The sequence below is a fragment of the Capra hircus genome, chromosome 28, assembly GCF_001704415.2.
Source record: "Capra hircus breed San Clemente chromosome 28, ASM170441v1, whole genome shotgun sequence".
Lineage (NCBI taxonomy): Eukaryota > Metazoa > Chordata > Mammalia > Artiodactyla > Bovidae > Capra > Capra hircus.
Genome location: NC_030835.1, coordinates 35,897,329 through 35,918,938, shown reverse-complemented (window position 1 = coordinate 35,918,938; position 21,610 = coordinate 35,897,329). Strand labels below are relative to the sequence as shown.

Genomic DNA, 21,610 nt, shown 5'->3' with positions numbered 1-21,610 from the left:
GCTGCAGTCCATGGGGTCGCAAAGAGTTGGACACAATTGTGCGACTGAACTGAGTGGAAAAGTGGAGCCGTGTAGTATACTATGATTCCTTTTCCTTTCCTGAATCCTGTTTGTTTTTTGTGAAGTTACCTTTGTGTTTATTTTGTTTTTATGTATTTTCAAACTATCCCCTAGTTGTGTAAATTTCCAATATGCAGTGTATGCAGACACATTAAGTAGACTGTCATTTTAATTTGTTGACTAATTCTCCCTCCAAGACTTCTGACATAATCAGGAGTGGTTGCTCAGGAGCCTGACTGCATAGCCGTCACTGTGATATGTCCCTCCCCATCATCCTGACAGTTCTTTTCACCTCTCTCATAGCTGTTTAGATTTCAGTTTCCTCGTACTTGGTTTAATCTCTAATTTAGCGAAGTGCATCCTCTGGTGAAAGAAGACACGAAAGTAAACGTTTTTGAAGCCTTATGTGTCTGAAAATGGTTTTATTCTACTTTTATACTTAATTGAAAATTATATGAGTACAAGCCTGAAATTATTTTCTCTATGTTTTTAACTTATTGATCCGTTGTCTTGTAGTTTCAGTTGGTACTGGTGAGAAGCTTAGTGCTTGTCTAACCCTTGATTCTTTTTATGAAGCTTGTTTATTGACCCTTTTTCTGGATGTTTCTTGGATCTGCTGTGTCCATGGTTTTCTGAAGTCTCGTGATCATGAGCCATTCATCATGTTAAGCCCTCAGTAGGCACTTCAGTCAGGACACTTAATGGCCACAGTTGCAAGAAGTTTCCTTGAATGGTTTATCCTCTCGTGGCCTGTGTATTATTCAGAAACTGGATGTTTTGGAAAAATTGCCTAATTTTTTTTACCTTTTCTCTCCAGTTTTTCAACTTTGACATTTGTGAGATTTTGACATCTACATTTATCTTCTCTTGAGTTTTATGTTTTATGTTTATGTTCTCTTGAATTTTATGTTCTTCCAGGAGCTCTTTTTTGTTACCTAAATGTTCTTTTTCAAATTTATATAGCAGCCTGTTTAAAGGAGGCAGATGTCTTCTCTAATTCCTTCAAGTGTATCTTGAACACCTAGTATGTGCCAGGCTGTGAGGAGTTAGCAAGGAACAAAACCTAGTCCCTTCCCGTGCACAATTTGTATTCTTAGGGGGCAAAAGGAATAAGGGAAAAAACAACATAAAAACAACATGCACACACCACTGCTGCTGCTGCTGCTAAGTCGCTTCAGTCGTGTCCAACTCTGTACGACCCCATAGACGGCAGCCCACCAGGCTCCCGCCGTCCCTGGGATTGGGTAGTGTTGAATACAATGAAGGGATATGGAGAGAATGAGGGTGACAGGCATACCACGGTGGGAGATGCTCTTTTATGCAGAGTGGTTGGAGATGGCCTCATGGATAAGGTGACATCTTAGCAGAAAGCTGAAGGGAACCAAGGGAAACATGTAAAAATGTAGGGAAGAGGGAGCCTTGAGATAGATTCCTGCTGGTTATGTTTGAAAACCACAGGGAGGCCGGTAGAGCCAGAGCAGAGGGGAGAAGAGGTTAGAAAGCCTTCAGGTCAAATCACGTAGGGTCTTAGAGACCTCTGCTAACACTTGGACTTTTCCCCTGAGTGATCTGAGAAGCCACTGAAGGGTTCTGAGCAGAGGAGCGAACCTGGTCTTAGTTGTATTTCAAAACCACTCTGGTTCTTTGTGGAGAAGGGTCTGCGGGGACCAAGCAGAACCATTGGAGGTTGTTGCTGTAGTTCAGATGAGAGTTGACTGTGACTGGGACCAAGGTGGGAGCAATAGAATATGTGAGGACTCATCTGCTTCATATATTTTTGAAACAGAGCCAGTAGGATTTGCCTTCATGGAGGTTGTGAGCCATGAAAGGAGAGGAGTTTGGGAAATTTTTAGTTTTATTTGGCCTGGGCAGGTGAGATAGAAGGACGGTGAACAGCCTGTTCAGATGGGGTTGACTAGAAGTGTGTGTTTGGACACATGTTTGTGTGTTAAGTGTGTGCTTGTGTAGATGAGTCTGGTTTTCCTGGGCAAAGTCTGGCTTGAAGGTAAGATTCCCTTCCTTGGGAATTATTTGTGCATTGATGAAAATTAAAGCAGTGAGACTGACTTCACCAAAGGAACGATGGTAGATAAGAGGTCCTAGGAACAAGTGACTCTTGGAGCCACAGTGCTTAATGGTCAGGAAGAAGAGAGGATGCTTTCAGAAGGACTTAGGAAGGACACGCCTCCCTGGTAGAAGAGGAACCAGAGGAGAGAGTTCCCTTGGAAGTCAAGTGAAGAGCAAGCTTTCCGAAGGGCATGGTGAGCTGTGCATAGATCAGGGAGGAAGAGACAAGCATTTACCCTTGGATTTGAAAACGGAGTAGTTTATGATCTTGCAGAGAATGGGGGGCAGCAGATGTAAACCGTTTGAGGGGAGTTTTGCCATAAAGGGGAACAGAAATAGAGTGGAAACCAGGGATGCATGTGAGAATAAGAATGGATGTGTGTGTGTGTCTCTTTGAAGGTAGATGATGTGACCACATGGTTTTGTAAGCTGGTGGGCATGACCTGGTAGAGAGAAGGGGAGGAATTGATGTGCAAGAGGAAGGGGGCACTTGCTGAGCCCATGACCTCGTGGGCTGAGAGGCCTGGCAGCCAGTCTGCACAGGGAGGGGGAGTTAGCGTGCTCACAGTGCAGGAGAGAAGGCAGAGCTGAGACTGCGGGGGGAGTCTGTGCTTCTGTTTTCTCAGTGAAGCAGGAGGCAAGGTGAACTCTGAGAATGAGAGTGGAGTGTTGTGTGCTTTGTGTATGTGGCGCTTTCCTTGGAGTATAAAGCAGAAATGTTCCCACAGGGAAGGATAATCACTGCCTGTGCTTTTAAGAAGCATACATAGCCCTGGGTTCTGCCCCTTGAGTTTCTGACTCGTTTGGCCTGGGGTAAGATCTGGCTTCAGTAATTTTACAGCCTTAGTGGTGATTCTCTTGAATACTCTGCCTGAAAACCACCAGCAGAGTTTATCTCATTTAGTCCTCATAGCAACCACGTGGGGTAGCTGTCGTCCTATTTTACAGTGAGCCAAGGTCAAATGGCTGGGACATAACGGAGCCACATTTGGATCCCTGGCCTGCCTGGTTTGAAAACTGATACAGGCTTCCAAATCCTGTGTTATCTCCACTGCAGAGTACTTGATCTTGGCTAAGAACAAGCGTTCCCAATTTAGATTTGAATGTGTCCCCAAATAAAAAGCAAATGTAGAAGAAATTTTTTGGCTTGCGAGTTATGAGAAAAGTACACATTAGGGCAATATTAAGGTAATGGTTTGTCCTTACTAAGTTAGCAAAAGTATACTGAAAAATCATCAAGATCTGTGCTGGTATAACAGTGGTAAAGAGAAAGTCTTGTTCATTGTAGACTATAGCATAAATTGAGATAGTCCTTTTTTTTTTTTAAGTTCTACCAAGTTTTTTACTACAAACCCATCTCACTCTACCCTCGTGCCTGTGCGCTCAGTCGTGTAACTCTGCGGACTGCAGCCTGCCAGGCTCCTCTGTCAGTGGACTTGTCAATTCCAGGCAAGAATGCTGGAGTGGGTTGTCCTTTCCTTCTCCAGGGATAGTCCTTTTGAATGACCCTGTAATACCTAAAGACATAAAAATGTTCATACCCTTTGAGATAATGATCTCATTTCTGGGAAGTTATCCCAATAAAAGCATTAGCAGCATAAGAATACTGTATATGCGGAGATTTTTCGCTAGCTTTTTATTGAAGATATAATAACCTTAATGCCCAGTTGGGTAGATACTGATAACTTATGTTACATCAGTCTGTTGAAATATTATTCAGAGTATTTAAATATTAATTATGAATATTGTGGAGCAGCATAAATAAAACCATAAAACAATAGTTATATAGACACTGCATATATACAGCTACATAAAAACTCCATTTGGTAAAGTTTGGAGGAAAATGTTGTAAAGGAGAATAATAGAGTGAGATGGTGAAATTAAAGGTGCCTTTTTCAAAACTGCTTTTCCTAATTTAAAATTTTGTTCTATATGAGTATAGACTTACATGTTCATTGAAGAACTGTGGTATTAAAAATTATGAAGAGCAAAGCAAAAAAATTCATATAGTTAAAAAGTTCAGGAACCAACAATGCAGGTATTTTGGTGCGAAGGCATTTCTTCTGTCGATTGAGTTTACAATGCTATTGAGTGTAACAATCAGTTAAGAACCAAGATTTGCTTTGCTTGACTGATACCACACGTTATAAGTAGAAAGCTCTCTTAAATGGAAAACCACTGTTGCAACCAAATAAAGCAGAGGAATTCACACACACTGTTGTTCCAATACGTGATGGCTATCTTTGCTTTATGCTTGTGATCTATATTGTGATGACAACCTCAAGGTCAAAGCAAGGTCAAGGCCAGCTATGACAGAGAACTGGCCTTGAGACTTCTGGATTAGAAGGCAAATAAGGAGGCATTTCTGTGTTTTTTGGTCGATGTTAGTAGTTTAAATCAACTTATTTAAAATTTTTTTATAACTTTATTTATTTGTTTTAGGCTGTGCTGGGTCTTCATTGCTATGCACCAGCTTTCTAGTTGTGACCAGTGGGGGCTACTCTCTAGTTGCAGTGGGAGGCCCTCTTATTGGTGAGGCTTCACTCGTTGCAGAGTACAGGCTCTAGGGTCTCTGGGCTTTGGTAGTTGTAACACAAAGGCTCAGTTGCCCTGCAACATGTAGGATCTTCCTGGACCAGGGATCAAACCAGTGTCTCCTCCGTATGCAAGTGGATTCTTAACCACTGCCAGGGTTAAGGGAACTCCTTATGTGATAATATATAAACTATAGTAAGAAACTTCTGTGGGGAAAATTAACCATCACTACTCACTTTCTAGATTGAATTCTCCTTTTCTGATTGAAATAATTATTTTTATATGACAATTTTTGATTATGTAGGTTTCTTAGAAGTACAGTTAGCACATAATAGAATAGACTGTATTTTGCTTATACATGTGTATGCTGATTATATGAAAAGATAATCAGTATTGTCCTATAAAGATTCATTATATTCAACACATTTTCCTATGTTAAAGTGGTTTGAAAATAATTTTCTAATTTAGAGAGAAATAAAACTCTATCAGGATATTGATTAAAATTAACTAATTCTAATCTTGAAAATGGAGAAGGGTATGGCAGCCCACTTCAGTATTTGTGCCTGGAGAATTCCATGGACAGGGGAGCCTAGCAGGCTACCGTCCATGGGGAAGCAGAGTCAGACACGACTGAAGTGACTTAGCACCCAATCTAGAAAATAATGAGGAATCTGTATCTGGGAGTCATTCAGGAACATGATATGTCTTTCCAGTTACTATTCAATCAAGTTTTATAGTTTTTCTTTAATAGGAAATCTCAAGAGCATTCCTATGTATTTGTGTTGTTTCCTTGTTGTGATTTTGGTTTATTTTTCCTTTCGTAAATATTTTTCCTTTGGTAGTAATTTTTAGATTTTTATTTCATCAGCTTTTTAATTAAATTCAGATAAGTTGATACTGGTTTTGAGTTGAATATTCCAGTAGGATATGTACCAGTAGTTCTAGGAAACCAAAATCACCTTTACTTTTACTTTGCCGAAGGTAGTTGACCCCAGCCAAGGAGTTGATTCTCAAGTTTTCTGCTCTGAGACTCTTTGAGCTTTGTTAAAATCTGATGTATATTTTCACATTTCAAGAGACTCCTTTTTAGTGGCTATAGAGAGGTCACCCTCTCTGGCTAAGATAGCATGGTTGAGTATTTCTCTCCTTTAGTCTTTCTTTATAAGATGGATTGTATTTTAAATTCTTTGTAGGAAGGAGACTTGTCCAGTGTGCCTTCAGAGGTGAGAGTTTGTTGTAGGAATATGAGGAGCATAGGCCTCAAACCCATGTTTGGTCTTACCTCCATGCCTGGGGTGTTCATCCTGTCCTTCAGAAATAATAGCATAACATTCAGTTGGCATACCTCCAATGCCGAGGGTCCCAGTTGCCCGGAATGCATCTGATGTGAGAGAGATTTGAGTGGATTCATTTGCTCCTGTTGAGACATAGTGTTGCTTTATCCAGCCTATAGTATTAGGCTTTGCAGAGTAGGATTTTCTAGCTAACAGCCTCTCTCTGTTGTTTCTAGAGAAAAGCTGTGAAGAGACATTGACTCATGATAAAGACCATTCAGATGAGTCTGCTTTCTGATCTCCTCACCTGCTATGTCACTGGTGGTTCTTCTAAACCAGTAGTTCTCAAATGGGGTGATTTGGCCACCCCAGGAGACACTTGGCAATGTCTAGACAAATTTTTGTTTATTATCATGACTGGGTTGTTGGGAGGGGATGTCCTTCTGACATCTAGTAGGAGAGGGCAAGGATGCTGCTAAAAACCCTACAAAGCACAGGGCTGCCCCCCACAGCAAAGAATTATCTGGTCCAAATTGCCAATAGTATCTTTTTGAATTGTCGTTTACTCTGGATGTATGCCCAAGAGTAGGATTGTGAATCATGTGGTAGCTCTATTTTTAATTTTTCGAGGAACCTCCATACCTGTTTCCACAGTGACTGCACCAGTTTGTGTTCCCCTTTCTCCACACCTTTGCAGCATTGTAGACTTTTTGGTGATGACCATTCTGATGATGTCAGTCAGTGGTTGACTTTATTTTTGGAGGCTCCAAAATCACGGCAGATGGTGATTGCAGCCATAAATTAAAAGACGCTTACTCTTTTGAAGTAAAGTATGACCAACCTAGACAGCGTATTAAAAAGCAGAGACATTACTTTGCCAACAAAGGTCCGTCCAGTCAAGGCTATGGTTTTTCCAGTAGTCATGTATGCATGTGAGAGTTGGACTATAAAGAAAGCTGAGTGCTGAAGAGCTGATGCTTTGAACTGTGCTGTTGGAGAAGACTCTTGAGAATCCCTTGGACTGCAAGGAGATCCAACCGGTCCATCCTAAAGGAGATCAGTCCTTGGTGTTCATTGGAAGGACTGATGCTAAAGCTGAAACTCCAATACTTCGGCCACCTGATGTGAAGACCTGACTCATTTGAAAAGACTGATGCTGGGAAGTATTAAGGGCAGGAGGAGAAGGGGACAACAGAGGATGAGATGATTGGATTGCATCACCGACTCAATTTACATGGGTTTGGGTAAACTCCGGGAGTTGGTGATGGACAGGGAGGCCTGGCATGCTGCACTTCGTGGGGTCACAAAGAGTCGGACATGACCAAGCGACTGAACTGAACTGATTCTTACTGATGTGAGGTAATACCTCATCGTAGGTATTTTGATTTGCAAATTTTGATTTCCATTTCTCATAGTTAGCAATGTTGGGCATCTTTTCGTGTGCCTTTTGGCCATTGGTATGTCTTTAGATCTTTTGCCCAGTTTTGATTGTGAGTTACCCAATTCTTAATCCAGGGCAACTTCTTTTCTGTAACTCATTTTTCTCTCTGATGTTTTCTGTTTGCTGGAGAAAGGACAAATAAGGTTTTCATATTTAATCCTCTTCTATCTGCCAAGTGCTGGCTCTGGGCACTGAGGATATATAAGGGCCAGTAGAGGACCCAGCTCCTTGCAAGATTCAGTGTCTTTCACAGGTTTTGGTGAAAGTGGAAGAAAGACTTGATGAGGCAGGGAAAATCTAGGACAGTGGGATTCCAGAAAGATCTGAAAAGCAAGGAAAGAGTTCATTTTTAGGGCTTGAAGCACTACCTGGGAAGCCCTGTTAAAAGGAAGGCAAAACTAGATAGGTTATAGGTCTTACCTAAATACTCAGGGATATTTGTTTTAAATACATCTCGAGTTAGTAGGTCGGTCTTTTTTTGTTCTTCCTGGGAGCTGTCTCTTTCTACTGTGTCTGCTTCCTAGCTTTCCGTTTGAAGGCACTAAAGCAGACCCATCCTCTGCTCTTTCCAGGGACTGATATGTGTACTAAGAATTTCCTTCTCTGGAGAAGGAAATGACAACCCACTTCAGTATTATTGCCTGGGAAATCCCGTGGACAGAGGAGCCTGGTGGGCTACAGTCCCTGGGGTCGCAAAAATGTCGGAAACAACTGAGCACACACACACAGGGGCAACAGCATTGGTATTGTGTGAGTGTCGTGTCACTGGGCGGTCAGGTTGGCTCTGCTGCTGCCTGGTCACCAGCCTGTCTCTGGCTGGCCTGATCCATTGGCTGTGAAGTTCTCAGAAAAAGCAACTTATGGACCTTCTCCCTGCAATTTTGTCTACACCAATCCCTTGCGTGGCAGACTGCCTCTTCATGGTTGGCTCCAAGGTCAAATCTAAGCAATCAGAAATTCTCAACTAATGGAGAAACTTCCCTTTATTCAACTTCCCTTTTTCTGGGCAGCCTCCACTGTAACCCCTCCCCTAATACACACCCTGCCCCCAAATCCCACTTGTGGAGATTTATTCTCTCTCCTTTGTGCTTCCCCAGGGCCCCTCCTGGCTGTCCTTCCGTCCGTGGCGCTGAGCACCTGTGTCCATTCCACCTCCTTCTCTCACCCTTGGCCATGAACTCCAAGCCAAACTCATTTTCACATCCCCCAACCCAGGGGCAGCTATGCTGTTCCTGGCCAAGTTATGACCATCAGATGAACTTGAGCAACAAAATCTGATGGGAAAATGCAGCCCTCTTTTCCTCACCAGGTTGCCTCTCAATGTTGACTTCATGTCTGAAATCCTGTCCATTTCCCCGTTAAGCCCAAGTTCTTAGCGTCCACATTCTGCCTCAAATGTGAGTTCTGCCAGGGGCACAGCCTCCATTCTTTCAGGTGAGGAGTGAACCGGGAGACATTCCAAGGCGACCTTGCGTCTCCCAGCTCAGTGCTGTCCCCTGAGCTTCATCCCCTGACTCCACCTCTGCCTTCAGGCCTGCTGCTTCTCCCTGGGCTCTGGGTGTCCTCACACTTGCCTTCAGCTCATGTTCACACATTAACTACAGTAGAGAAGCCACTCCAGGGATTTCTGAACAAAGTCTGTGCCCTCAGTGATTTTGTAAAGCCCAGATGTCTCTTGTCATGTGTTTTCCCCTTGGAAGTGTCCCTTTCTCAGCCTGTTTCTTTCTGGCTTGTCGGTGCCTGTCTGATGGTGGCATGTGCACCTCTTCCACCACTTCCGTTTTGGACTCTGGCAGCAGAATGGCCCCTGCTGTATCCCCTGTCCCATGTTAAGCTGGTTCAGTCATTTGAAACCTTTAAGCTGCCTCTGAAGTTGGTCCCATTCCTTCTCTGCTTCTTGTTAGGCTGCATTTTCACAGAATCTGGGTGTCTTTGATCCTTTTTCTTGCCTTCTCATAGTATCAGCCTTGATAAATAAATAAAAAATTATTTTTCATTCATCTTATTTCTCCCTAAGTGTCTGATAATCATGCTGAGGCTGAGCAGTGGATTTATTAATGAAGCCTCTGACTACTGATTCTTATCTAGCTTTCCTACAGCTTAAGGATAACCCTAGTGAATTGTAAAATCAGGAGAAGATATTTATTCCTCCCTCTTGGCCTTTAGGTTTGCATTACTGTCACCGGGGTTTCTTCTAACTCAGCCTAAGAAGGTGTTCCTCACCTATCAGTGATTCTCACCTGGGCTGTACGTTAGGATCACTAAGAGGCTCTTTAAATACTGTTACTTAGGTCTATTTCAGGGTTCTGATTTAACTGGTCTCGAGTGAGGTTCAGGAACATGTATTAGTATTAGAAAACAGAAATCCCTCTGGGTTACTCAAATGTGCCAGCAGAGTTGAGAGCCTTCTGGATCTGTAAAGTCCTCAAGCCTTGAGGCTTATTAGCATGTTTGTGTAACCACCCTGGCTGAGGAACAGGACAGAAGGAATCTTGGAGAATCTAGCTTGATATGCTATGGCAAAGGCCTATCCTTTGAAACTGTGCATTCTTGAGATTTGCTTGTTTATTCAACAGATGGTAGTTGCTTTCTGTTAATGTGGCAAGTAGTATACTAGGTGTTGGGAGAACAATTTGAAAAGGCCTCATTCTTATGGAGCTGATGATTGTTGCTTCAGTTCTGGCCTAGTGATGGATTCATGACTCAGATGAAAGAAATGAGCAGGACCTACCAACCCTACTTCCCTGGTAAAGAATTCACCTGCAATGCAGGAGACCTGGGTTCGATCTCTGAGTTGGGAAGATCCCCTGGAGAAGGGAAAGGCTACCCACTCCAGTATTCTGGCCTGGAGAGTTCCATGGACTGTACAGTCAGTGGAGTCGCAAAGAGTTGGACACGACTGAGCGACTTTCACTTCACTTTACCAACGCAACTAGGTTACTATGAAATAGTACCAGCACTGGTAGCCCCAACCCCCTGTTCCTATTCGGTAATGAGCTCAGCTGGGCCATTAACCTAGAACCTAGACCTCTGTTTGGCCCTCTGGTGAATGGATAACTGAAGTCAAAGATGAAAAGACAGCCCTAGGTGACCTGCTCCTGAACACTTTCTTCTGGGCCCACATGTTGATTTTAACCTTAACTTTATCACTAACTGAAGGGAGGAGTAAGAAGTGGTTGAAGACATTCAGTTAAGAAAGATGAGTCTGCCACCTTCCCTAAAGCCTGGACCAGTGGGGCTACAGAGCCCCCTCCTGTGATCCTTTCCCTAGAACCTGTGATCTGCTAAGTCATATCCCCAGCAGGAGGTGAATTCTAACCTGAGCAGCCACAGGAACAGGGAGAGATTAGAGACCAATGAGACCAGTTGTGAAAGAACACCAAGGTAGGCGAGCAGTCAGAAGCTTAGAGCTGAGTAAGTTTTTTTTTATGTACCCTCACCATGCTTTTCCTGTCAAGAAGCAGCCGTCTTGTGATTTCATGGTGGCAGTCACTGTCCCCAGTGTTTTTGGAGCCCAAGAAGAGGAAATCTGTCACTACTTCCACCTTTTCCCCTTCTATTTGCCATGCAGTAATGGGACTGGTTGCCATGATCTTAGTTTTTTTTAGTATTTAGTCTTAAGCCGACTCTTTCACTCTCCTCCTTTACCCTCATCAAAAGCCTCTTTATTTCCTCTTCTCTTTCTACCATTAGAGTGGTATCATCTGCATGTCTGAGGTTGTTGATGTTTCTCCTGCCTATCTTGATTCCAGCTTGTAACTTGTCCAGCCCAGCATTTCCCATGATGTGCTCAGCTTATAAGTTAAGCCTATAGGTTAAACAAACAGGGTGACAGTAGACAGCCCTGTCATACTCCTTTCCCAATCTTTAACCAATCAGTTGTTCTATACAGGGACAAACCTAGACAGTGTCTTGAAAAGCAGAGACATTACTCTGCCAACAAAGGCCCGTATAATTAAGGCTATGATCTTCCCAGTGGTCACATACGGTTGTGAGTGCTAGACTGTAAAGAAGGCAGAACACCAGAGAATTGATGCCTTCGGACTGTGGTGCTGGAGAAGACTGCTAAAAGTCCCTTGGACAGCAAGGAGATCAGATCAGTCAATCTTAAGGGAGATCAACTCTGAATATTCACCAGAAAGACTGATGCTAAAGCTGAAGCTCCAGTATTTTGGTCATCCGATGCAAACAGACGACTCTTTGGAAAAGTCCTTGATGCTGGGAAAGATTGAGGGCAGAAGGAGAAGAGGGCGTCAGAGGATAAGATGGTCGGACGGCATCACCGATACAATGAACATGAACTTGGGCAAACCCCAGGAGATGGTGAGGGACAGGGAGGCCTGGTATGCTGCAGTCCATGGGGTTGCAAAGAGTCAGACATGAATGAGTGACTGAACAACAGCAATAACACTGTGCCTTTCTCTGGAGGATGGGGCCTCACTAAACGTCCTTGAACTGCATAGAGTATCCTCACCCCTCCTCCCTGTGGGCCCCTGGAGAGCTCCCCTTAGAGGCGAAGATGTGTGTGATCAGGAACTGCTTCTCGACCACTCTTAGCACTCACATCCAGTCAAGGGTATCCTGCCTCCAAGTAATTAGCTTGGAAGACTCAACACTTCATTCATTGGTGCTGGCCATTTTTCAAAAAACATTTTGCATATTTACTCAGAATTGTACATTACTTATTTTTTCGGAATTCTGTAGTGATAGCAAGTATTCGTTTTTTCTTTAGAGCAAATTTGTTTTTTCTGCAACCAGAAATCATTGAGCATGTAATTCATTGAATAAGACTTGCATTGAGATTGTAGATTTGACCTGAAGACAGTCCCCCTGACAAAGTTCAGAAATGCTCTGAGTCAGAGGTACATTCATTCATTCAACAGAAATATTGAGCACATCCTCTGGCAGGCACTGCTCTAGGCTCTGGGGGTACAGCAAGACTGATTCTAGTCCAATTACTCATATCTAAAGAAACAAGTAAAAACCAATAAACAACATGCTGGATAAATATACTGGGTTGACGAAAAAGTTCATTCAGGTTTTTCTATAACATGGAAAAGAATTTCTGGGAGGAGAGATGCTATGAAGAGGGGTGGAGGAGGCAGAAGGCGGTGCTGGAACTGGTTTAGAGATCGTGATTAAGGGAGGCTTCTCTGAAAAGGGGACATTTGTGCAGAGGCCTGAGTGCTGTGACTCACAGAGCCATGTCACAGTGTGTTCCAGGCAGTGGCAGAAATGGATAGAAAGAGATGGTGGCCACTTCCCACAGTGGCCCTGAGGGAAGACAAGCTTGGTGGGTCTCAGGAACATCAAAGGAGTGGTGTGGGGAGAGTGGAGTAGATGAGGGGGAGATACTTTCATCAGCACAATAGCTACACTGCTTCTGTAAAAATAAAATCTTAAAATCGGAGGTGCGAGACCTGATTCTGAGGGAGGTGGGAAGCATCGGTGGGTTGGTCTTTGCTGGAGTCAGTAGCTTGGCTTCCTAGGGTCACTGTTTGGAAATATATTATATTAGCTAATGCTGTGATGGGTGGGGTTGGAGGTGGGTAATAAATGCACATCTTTGAATCTACATAGCCTTACTATAGGAAGGTCCAAGAAAGCCTGGCTGACAGTGCAGGCAGGTCCAGAGAGGAGGGTCACTAATTTTGTAATTTATTTGAATTCTTATCACTTGTGTTATACTATGTGTGTGTGTGTGTATGTGTGTGTGTGTGTGTGTGTGATTTGATTTTTACAGAAGCATAGCTGTTGTGTGGATGAAAACATAAAGGGACTTTAAACCAATTCCTCCTCTGAGATAATCTGATAAATGTTTAAAGGCTGTTTGGCATTTGTATTTCTGTGAAATCTAAGCATTGGTACTTCAGCGTTTTCAACAAGTGAATGGTCCTTCTATTTTCATAGATAACACCTCATTTTTCCATTTCAAATTACATCTTTTACTCCTTCCCCAGGCAACAGAAACAGATACCAAAATCAGAGTGTGCACCCGGGCCTACCATCTCCTTGTGAAAAAACTGGGCTTCAATCCAAATGACATCATCTTTGACCCTAATATCCTCACCATTGGTACTGGGATGGAAGAACATAACTTGTATGCTGTTAATTTTATCAATGCAACAAAAGTCATTAAAGTAAGTATGAACATTTTTCTCCTTTCAATCTGACATTGCTTAGATTTATCACGTGGCTTTAGTGAATAGCTTGAGCTCACAAATATATATTTATTGGCAAGGAATGTTGACATTCTTATTCTTGTAGCAAATTGGTTTTCTGAAATTTAGGAGCTTTTAAAATTTTTTTCTATGTTATTTTATGTTGTGATGTAAAACACATACACACTGAGGGATATATAAAAGATATAGAGTTTGATAAATGATTATGAGGCATATAGTAGCTTCCACTTGGGACCTGAAACAGGAAATGAAAAGTGCCCAGTGTCTCTTCCTTTCTGATTACAGCTCGTTCTGAGTTTTATGGTACTACTTGCTGTTCTTCTATATGATTTTAATGATTCTCTATACACAGTCAATCTGAATTATCCTGGGTTTTTTATTTGCAAATTCACTTACTCACTAAAATTAATTTGTGGGCTTCCCTGATGGCTCAGTGGTAAAGAGTCTGCCTGCCAATGCAGGAGACACAGGTTCAATCACTGATCCAGAAAGTTCCCACATGCTGGTGAGCAGCAAAGCCTGTGTGCCACAGCTATTGATCCTATGGTCTGGAGCCCCGGAGCTGCAACTCCTAAGCCCATGTACTGCAGCTCTTGAAGCCCGTGCCCCCGAGAGCCCGTGCTCAGCGACAAGACAAGCCACCACAGTGAGAAGCTCATGCATTGCAATGAAGAGTAGCCTCCACTTGGGGCAGCTAGAGAAAGCCCGAGCAGCAACAGATACCCAGCACAGCCAGAAATTTAATAAATTATTTAAAAAAAAGAAAATTATTTGTGACTCCAAAATCAATACTGATGGTTCTTCTGTAGTCATTCACGGGCACGCACACGTGCAGAGTGGTGAAAACTGTGAGTGCCTGACCCCTGTGATCCAGATGAGTCAGCAGAGGCACGCCCTGCATCCCTGGGTTCGGCCCTCATTCTGTAAACAGGCACCCTTTTCTGGCCTGTTTAGTGCCACATTTTTCAGGGTTTTGAGCTTTTTTTCGCTGACTGATTTCTCTAGTTGGGTGGCCCCGTGCGCTGTGCTGAAGTGCTGCCCTGTGTTCCTGTGGGCACAAAGGCTGTGATGCACTTCATGGAGAAAATGTTTGTTAGACGGACTTTGTTTAGACATGAATTGTCATGCTGTGGGCTGTGAGCTCAACATTAGGGAATCAGCAGTATATATTAAACAAGATATCTAAATGGAAACATAGGAAACAGGGTTATATGTTGATCAGTGATGACAGTTTTGTGACCAGAGTTTCACAGACCTAACCCTGCACTTCCTGTGGGAGCAGTGCTTTTCAGCATGCCCCAGTTCAGTGTTTGCAGTGACTTCAGGGAACGTAAGTACCGCAAATAGCAAGAGTTCACTGTAGAAATAGTATCGTTAGTTTTGCATACTTTTGAACTCCATGTTAATATAAACAGAATCTTGAGATTCTTAGGCCCTTCTCCTAACCCAGTCGCACTTTGAAGATCCACCTGTGCTGCAGTTGTGCTTTGTTCAGTTTTACTAATGTGTAATATTCCCTCATTTACCTTTCCATAATTAACTGTTCTATGGTTGACATACGCTTGGTTTGTTTCCAGTTTGGGTAAGTCACGAGCAAAACTGTGTGTATACATCTCGTATATGTATCTCTTCATGAGCTTCCCTATAGCATATACCCAGAAGTGGAAGGGTTGGGTCCAGTGGTAGATAAAGGCAGCTCTCTATCCCAAAATGCTTGCACTAGTCTGTACCCTATCTAACAGGAAGTAAGAGTTCCTGTTTTACATGCGAACTAATGCTTCATGTGTCATAAGGTGTGGTGGGGACCTCAGTTCCCTTTTGTCCTTTTAAAATTAGTCAGGTTTATAGTGAACTACGGAGTTTGTTCCTTTAGGCTATAGAAGCCTTCTAGTAGCTCGTGAACAACCAACTTCTCTGTTTGTCCTCTCTGGTTTTCCTTCTGTTATCTGTCATTGTTTTCTCCAACAGATGTATGTGTACACACACACACACACACACACACACACACATTTAGCTGCACCATGCGGGATCTTAGTTCCCCAACCAGGGATTGAACCCCTGCTTCCTGCAGTGGAAGCTCAGAGTTTTAACCACTGGACCGCCAGGGAAGTCCCTATTCAGCAAATACTTTATGTCACACTCACCATGTATTGTAGCCATATCATGGTCACTGTAGAAGTACACAGAGATAAAGCGGAAGTTTTTCTTTCCCCTTAGGGAGATTATAGTAGGAAGAACAATGAAGCAGTGCTTTCGTGTCTCCCTGATATCCAAGTTGTAGTCTATGTCTAGGTACAAGAAACTCTGAATTACTTTGGACTTTATATATTTTTTTTACTTCCCATTCTTACTTTAAAAAGCTTAAGGAACACGATTGCTGCTTTTGGCAAACTAGGGAAATCTTTTCATATGTTAAAATTTTTTCCAGGAAACCCTGCCTGGAGCCAAAGTAAGTGGTGGTCTTTCCAACTTGTCCTTCTCCTTCCGAGGAATGGAAGCCATTCGAGAGGCAATGCATGGGGTTTTCCTGTACCATGCAATCAAGGTATAGTGGGACACCTGTTGCCTTGGACACCAGCCTTTACTTAGGGCAAGTGTTTGCAGACTTTGGCCCACAGACTAACCTGGTCTGCTGCCATTTTCTATGAATAAAGCTTTATTAGAACAAAGCCACGCGCTCTCACTTGTATTCTGTCTAGGACTGCTTTTATGCTATATCAGCAGAGTTGAGTGTTTGTGACAGAGGCTGTGGCCTACGGTATTTCTTTATCTGGTCCTTCACAGAAAGAGTCACTGATCCCTGGTTTAGAGTATCACTGGAAATCCTTATTTTTGTTTTTATTGCCCTTAGTTTGGTATGGACATGGGAATAGTGAATGCTGGAAGCCTTCCTGTATATGATGACATCCACAAGGAGCTTCTCCAGCTCTGTGAGGACCTCATCTGGAACAGAGACCCTGAGGCCACCGAGAAGCTCTTACGCTACGCCCAGGTAGGGAGAGAGTTTCTGACGGATGGCTTTTCCTTTATTCCTTTGAATCTGTCTTAAATGTACAGTTACTAGTCCTTCATTGTAGAATGGAAGGAAGGATAGCACCACGTCTTTGGATCACTGAAGGTTTCTACAGAGAGTTCCAGACAAGGTATTTTCATTAGGGCGAGGAAGGAGAAACCAGCCTTAAATATCTGCTTCAGTACTCTTAATTTGTATTTCTGCAAGTTTATTTTGAAATGTAAAATTTATTATTTTTCTCAGACCAAAGTAACACATATTAATTTTTTAAAATTGGTAAAATAAGGGTAAGCAAAAGAAGAAATAGAAATTATTCATAATCCTACTACCCATGATTAACCACTGTTGAGGTTTTATTATAGCCTTCTATTCATGGTTTTGGTTTTATTTTTCTGAAACAAAAAGTGCTAATTAGTACGTTCATGCGTATGCACACACACACACACACACTCATGTACATTTTTATAAAAATCTAGCTTTTCTTGATGCTTTTTTGGTAACCTGCTTGTTTAGCAGTGTACTGGGAGCATCTTTTCATTTTATTAGATATTTTTCTATCTCATGCTATGACTTCACATTTTGGATTTTCTTGTGTGACCATGTGGTTACCTGGTACTCATTGTTATAGCTTTACATTTTTATATATACTTGTTTATGTTAGGATCTAGTCCAAGTCTACAGTTCAAGGCTTGAGGTCTGCACACTTTTGATCTATAGATGTAAGGATAATTATAGTTAATCCAAAAATCAGTTCCTTGTTTCCATTTATTATGTATTGGGCAGTCCTAGGTATATTATACTGTTCATGGAGTTTTCAAGGCAAGAATACTAAAGTGGTTTGCCATTCCCTTCTCCAGTGGACCACATTCTGTCAGACCAAGGCAATGCCAAAGAATGCTCAAACTACCGCACAATTGCACTCATCTCACATGCTAGTGAGAAGAAGAGATGAGAAAGACATGACCCTCCTCTCAGTTCCTTAGGACATTTGTAATTTCTTAGATGGACGCAGAACAGAATGTCCTGGATCTTGACTGTTGCAAATGTAAACAAGTTCTTCTCCAAGCCAGGCTTCAGCAGTACGTGAACCGTGAACTTCCAGATGTTCAAGCTGGTTTTAGAAAAGGCAGAGGAACCAGAGATCAAATTGCCAACATCTGCTGGATCATGGAAAAAGCAAGAGAGTTCCAGAAAAACATCTACTTCTGCTTTATTGACTATGCCAAAGCCTTTGACCGTGTGGATCACAACAAACTGGAAAATTCTGAAAGAGATGGGAATACCAGACCACCTGACCTGCCTCTTGAGAAACCTATATGCATGTCAGGAAGCAACAGCTAGAACTGGACATGGAACAACAGACTGGTTCCAAATAGGAAAAGGAGTACATCAAGGCTGTATATTGTCACTCTGGTTATTTAACTTATATGCAGAGTACATCATGAGAAACACTGGGCTGGAAGAAGCACAAGCTGGAATCAAGATTCCAGGAGAAATATCAATAACTTCAGATATGCAGATGACACTACCCTTATGGCAGAAAGTGAAGAAGTACTAAAAAGCCTCTTGATGAAAGTGAAAGAAGAGAGTGAAAAAGTTGGCTTAAAGCTCAGTATTCAGAAAACGAAGATCATGGCATCTGGTCCCATCACTTCATGGCAAATAGATGGGGAAACAGGGGAAACAGTGTCAGACTTTATTTTTTTGGGGCTCCAAAATCACGGCAGATGGTGATTGCAGCCATGAAATTAAAAGGCGCTTACTCCTTGGAAGAAAAGTTATGACCAACCTAGATAACATATTAAAAAGCAGAGAAATTACTTTGCCAACAAAAGTCTGTCTAGTCAAGGCTATGGTTTTTCCAGTGGTCGTGTATGGATGTGAGAGTTGGACTGTGAAGAAAGCTGAGTGCTGAAGAATTGATGCTTTTGAACTGTGGTGTTGGAGAAGACTCTTGAGAGTCCCTTGGCCTGCAAGGAGATCCAACCAGTCCACCCTAAAGGAGATCAGTCCTGGGTGTTCATTGGAAGGACTGATGCTGAAGCTGAAACTCCAGTACTTTGGCCACCTCATGGAAAGAGTTGACTTATTGGAAAAGACCCTGATGCTAGGAGGGATTGGGGGCAGGAGGAGAAGGGGACGACAGAGGATGAGATGGCTTGATAGCATGACCGACTTGATGGACATTAGTTTGAGTAAACCTCGGGAGTTAGTGACGGGCAGGGAGGCCTGGCGTGCTGCGATACATGGGGTCACAAAGAGTCGGACACGACTGAGCGACTGAACGGAACTGAGGTATATTAAATATCTATCATGGGTGTTGCTTTCTAGAATTCAGTTTAAGGAAAGATGAAATCTTTTTTCAAGAAAACTTGCTTTATAATTTATTTCAGAAAGCAATGGCAAAGGAAAACATTTTTCTCACAGAGCATGCCAGGAAAGTGGCAGAATGCCTTTGTGTATGTTGCCACCCGGGTTAATGTTCTCTGGGTTAATATGTGAATTTAACTTTGGCAGAACTGCTGACTTTTCCTCTTCCTGTGAAGAGTACTAAAATGTTCTGGAAAAGGATAGGACAGCGTAGGGTTGATTGCATTCTTGATTTGTCCATGTCACAGATGACAAAATTTTGACTTTTGAAACTGCCTATGCTAGCCTTAGGTTCACTCAACAAAGATGAGTTCAGACTCAGTGCCACTGAGCACATGACCCTCCTCTCAGTTCCTTAGGACATTTGTAATTTCTTAGATGGACGCAGAACAGAATGTCCTGGATCTTGACTGTTGCAAATGTAAACAAGTTCTTCTCAGTTCATTACATAAGAAACAATGGCTAGATTTCCTTCCCTATTTCCATGATTGTGTCTACTCAGATAGGCAAAGTGCTGAAGCATTTCTTTGGACACCAGGATACAAGTATGAAACAATATCCAGCTTTTTTTCTTAGCCTGCCTTCCACTTAGCAGGAGATTGTTCATTAATTGCCAAGTAAGACAGAGTTCTACTGAAGACCAGAGGGGCATCCTAGCTTCTACTCAAGCATTCTTAGTTAACCCATAAAGTGATGTGCTTTCTCATCTTCTTCTCCACTGTCCAGATGAGACAGCTCTCACTTAGGAAAGATAGGGCTCCTTATTTGTGAGACTATTCTCATTTAAGATTTTGTTGGTTTTGTATTTTATAGCAGTCATTCTTTTCGGTCTACATTTACTTCCAGTATTTGTTTACAAGTTTTTGTTTCTTTATATCTTGCTAAACTGCCAAGAGGTTTTGCTCCTAAGGGACAGCTGAAGAGTAAGAGGGGATCTTAATAGCAATTTCAAGACTTCATCAATCCATCATATAAAAAATTGCCTCCCTGTTTATGTAACCACAGGACTTATTACAAGCCACTGACCCTGTCTGTCAAGTAGGTTAACTGTCTACATTCAAGGCGACTTCTATTGCTGTTAAGGAATTAATAACCAAACCAAGTATGCTTTCATCATTGCCAGGAGTCTCCAGCTCTTTAACCATTCCTCAGGGTACACCGATTGCAAACAGCATGAAAAGCAGGAATATCGTGAGGCAAATAAGGGTTGAGCAATTTTTTTCTTTATGAGATAATGATTCTCTCTTTTCATTGTCAAATAATAAGGTCTGCACTCAAGTTTCATCTGATAGATTATTCAATATTATTGTTGAAAAGGGTGGGAAGAGTCTCATCTCTGACCTTCCTAAACTCTAATGGGCGTTATTGAAAAATAATACCCTCGGTACGGTACACGTTGACCTGTGGTGACTAAATTATCTTGGGTAAGAAGTTCCAGGTAACATGAGACCATGTAACTCACGTGGAGTTTGTTCATTGGACAGTACTGTTTGAGTGTTAATAGGGACAGTCTCAGTGTGATGGCTCTTGCATGGCCTTGGATTGTGAGGATTCACATGTCCCCAACTTATGATGATGTGCAGGCAGTAAGCATTCAGTAGAAACTGTACTTTGAATTTTGATCTTTCCCTGGGCAGGCAATATGCAGTACTATCCTTTCTTGTGGTGCTGGACAAAGGCAGCGGATCGCAGCTTCTGTTTAGCCTGCCATCACGAGGGAAAACAACCACTGACAACCACTCTGGACCCACACCGCCATTCTGTTTTCCACTCTTGGGACAGTATTCAATAAATTACATGAGATACTCAACATTTTGTTATTTTAGAAAAAAGCTTAGTTTTAGATGATTTTGCTGAAATAATAGGCTAATGTCAGTGTTCTGAGCACATGCAAGGTAGGTGAGGGGCCAAGCTATGATGTTTGGAGGGTTACATAAGTAAGTACATTTTCAGCTTAGAATCTTCAGCAGATGATAGGTTTATCAGATGTAAGTATTCTTGATGCTTTTCTAGAAAAAAGGTCCTCTCTGTTCCTTATCTGGCCTTGGTTTTCTTATTGCCAGTGGGTGCTCACACTCCCCTTTGGTTTTCGCTCGAGCAGTTTCCTCCCTTGATGCTGGTCCAGTTTGATATCAGAAATAAAACACATGTCCTCATGAGGCACCTTGCTGATGGGGAGCTGCTCTTGAGCAGTACAAGCAGATGAAGGAGTAGCCAATTGAGCACTTGAGCAGCCACGGTGCTTGGAAGCTTTCTATTTTGATGACCTTTCTCCATGCGTCTGGTGTCTGGGCCGCTCAGTGTGTGAGGCCATGACAACTTATGTTTGGATCATGGAGAGCGTCCTACCAAATAACTAGTTAGAAAGCAGATGGACCCAGTATGCCAGGTCATGCTTCTGAAATAGCTGCTCTTAAATGGTACCATTTAGAATATTGATTTTCTGAAGCATGTTTATCATTTATCAGGTGTGATAATGAAACTCTGTACACGGTGAGAAATCCTCACGGGCCACACACTGCATCCTCACTTCCCACTGTTCACAGTCACACAGCGTCGCCCCCTCCCTGCCCCTTCCATGAGGCACACTGCTGTTTTCTGTGAACACACCTGGCCTTCTCCCCAAGAGTGTTTGGAACACTCTGCCCTGTTTTTTCTTATCAGACTC

The 21,610-nt window shown here is 42.5% G+C and overlaps 1 protein-coding gene across 5 annotated transcripts in view; it reads left to right on the top strand.

Annotated features, from left to right (window-relative positions):
• The window catches only part of MTR (5-methyltetrahydrofolate-homocysteine methyltransferase), a 125,872-nt gene that overhangs the window by 53,173 nt on the left and 51,089 nt on the right, over nucleotides 1–21,610 (top strand). For all 5 annotated transcript variants that reach the window (XM_018042441.1, XM_018042444.1, XM_018042442.1 and 2 more), the window contains 3 exons: nucleotides 13,338–13,517; nucleotides 15,988–16,104; nucleotides 16,411–16,551. In XM_018042441.1, the coding sequence (XP_017897930.1) occupies nucleotides 13,338–13,517; nucleotides 15,988–16,104; nucleotides 16,411–16,551 (438 nt within the window). The remainder of the gene's footprint in view (nucleotides 1–13,337; nucleotides 13,518–15,987; nucleotides 16,105–16,410; nucleotides 16,552–21,610) is intronic.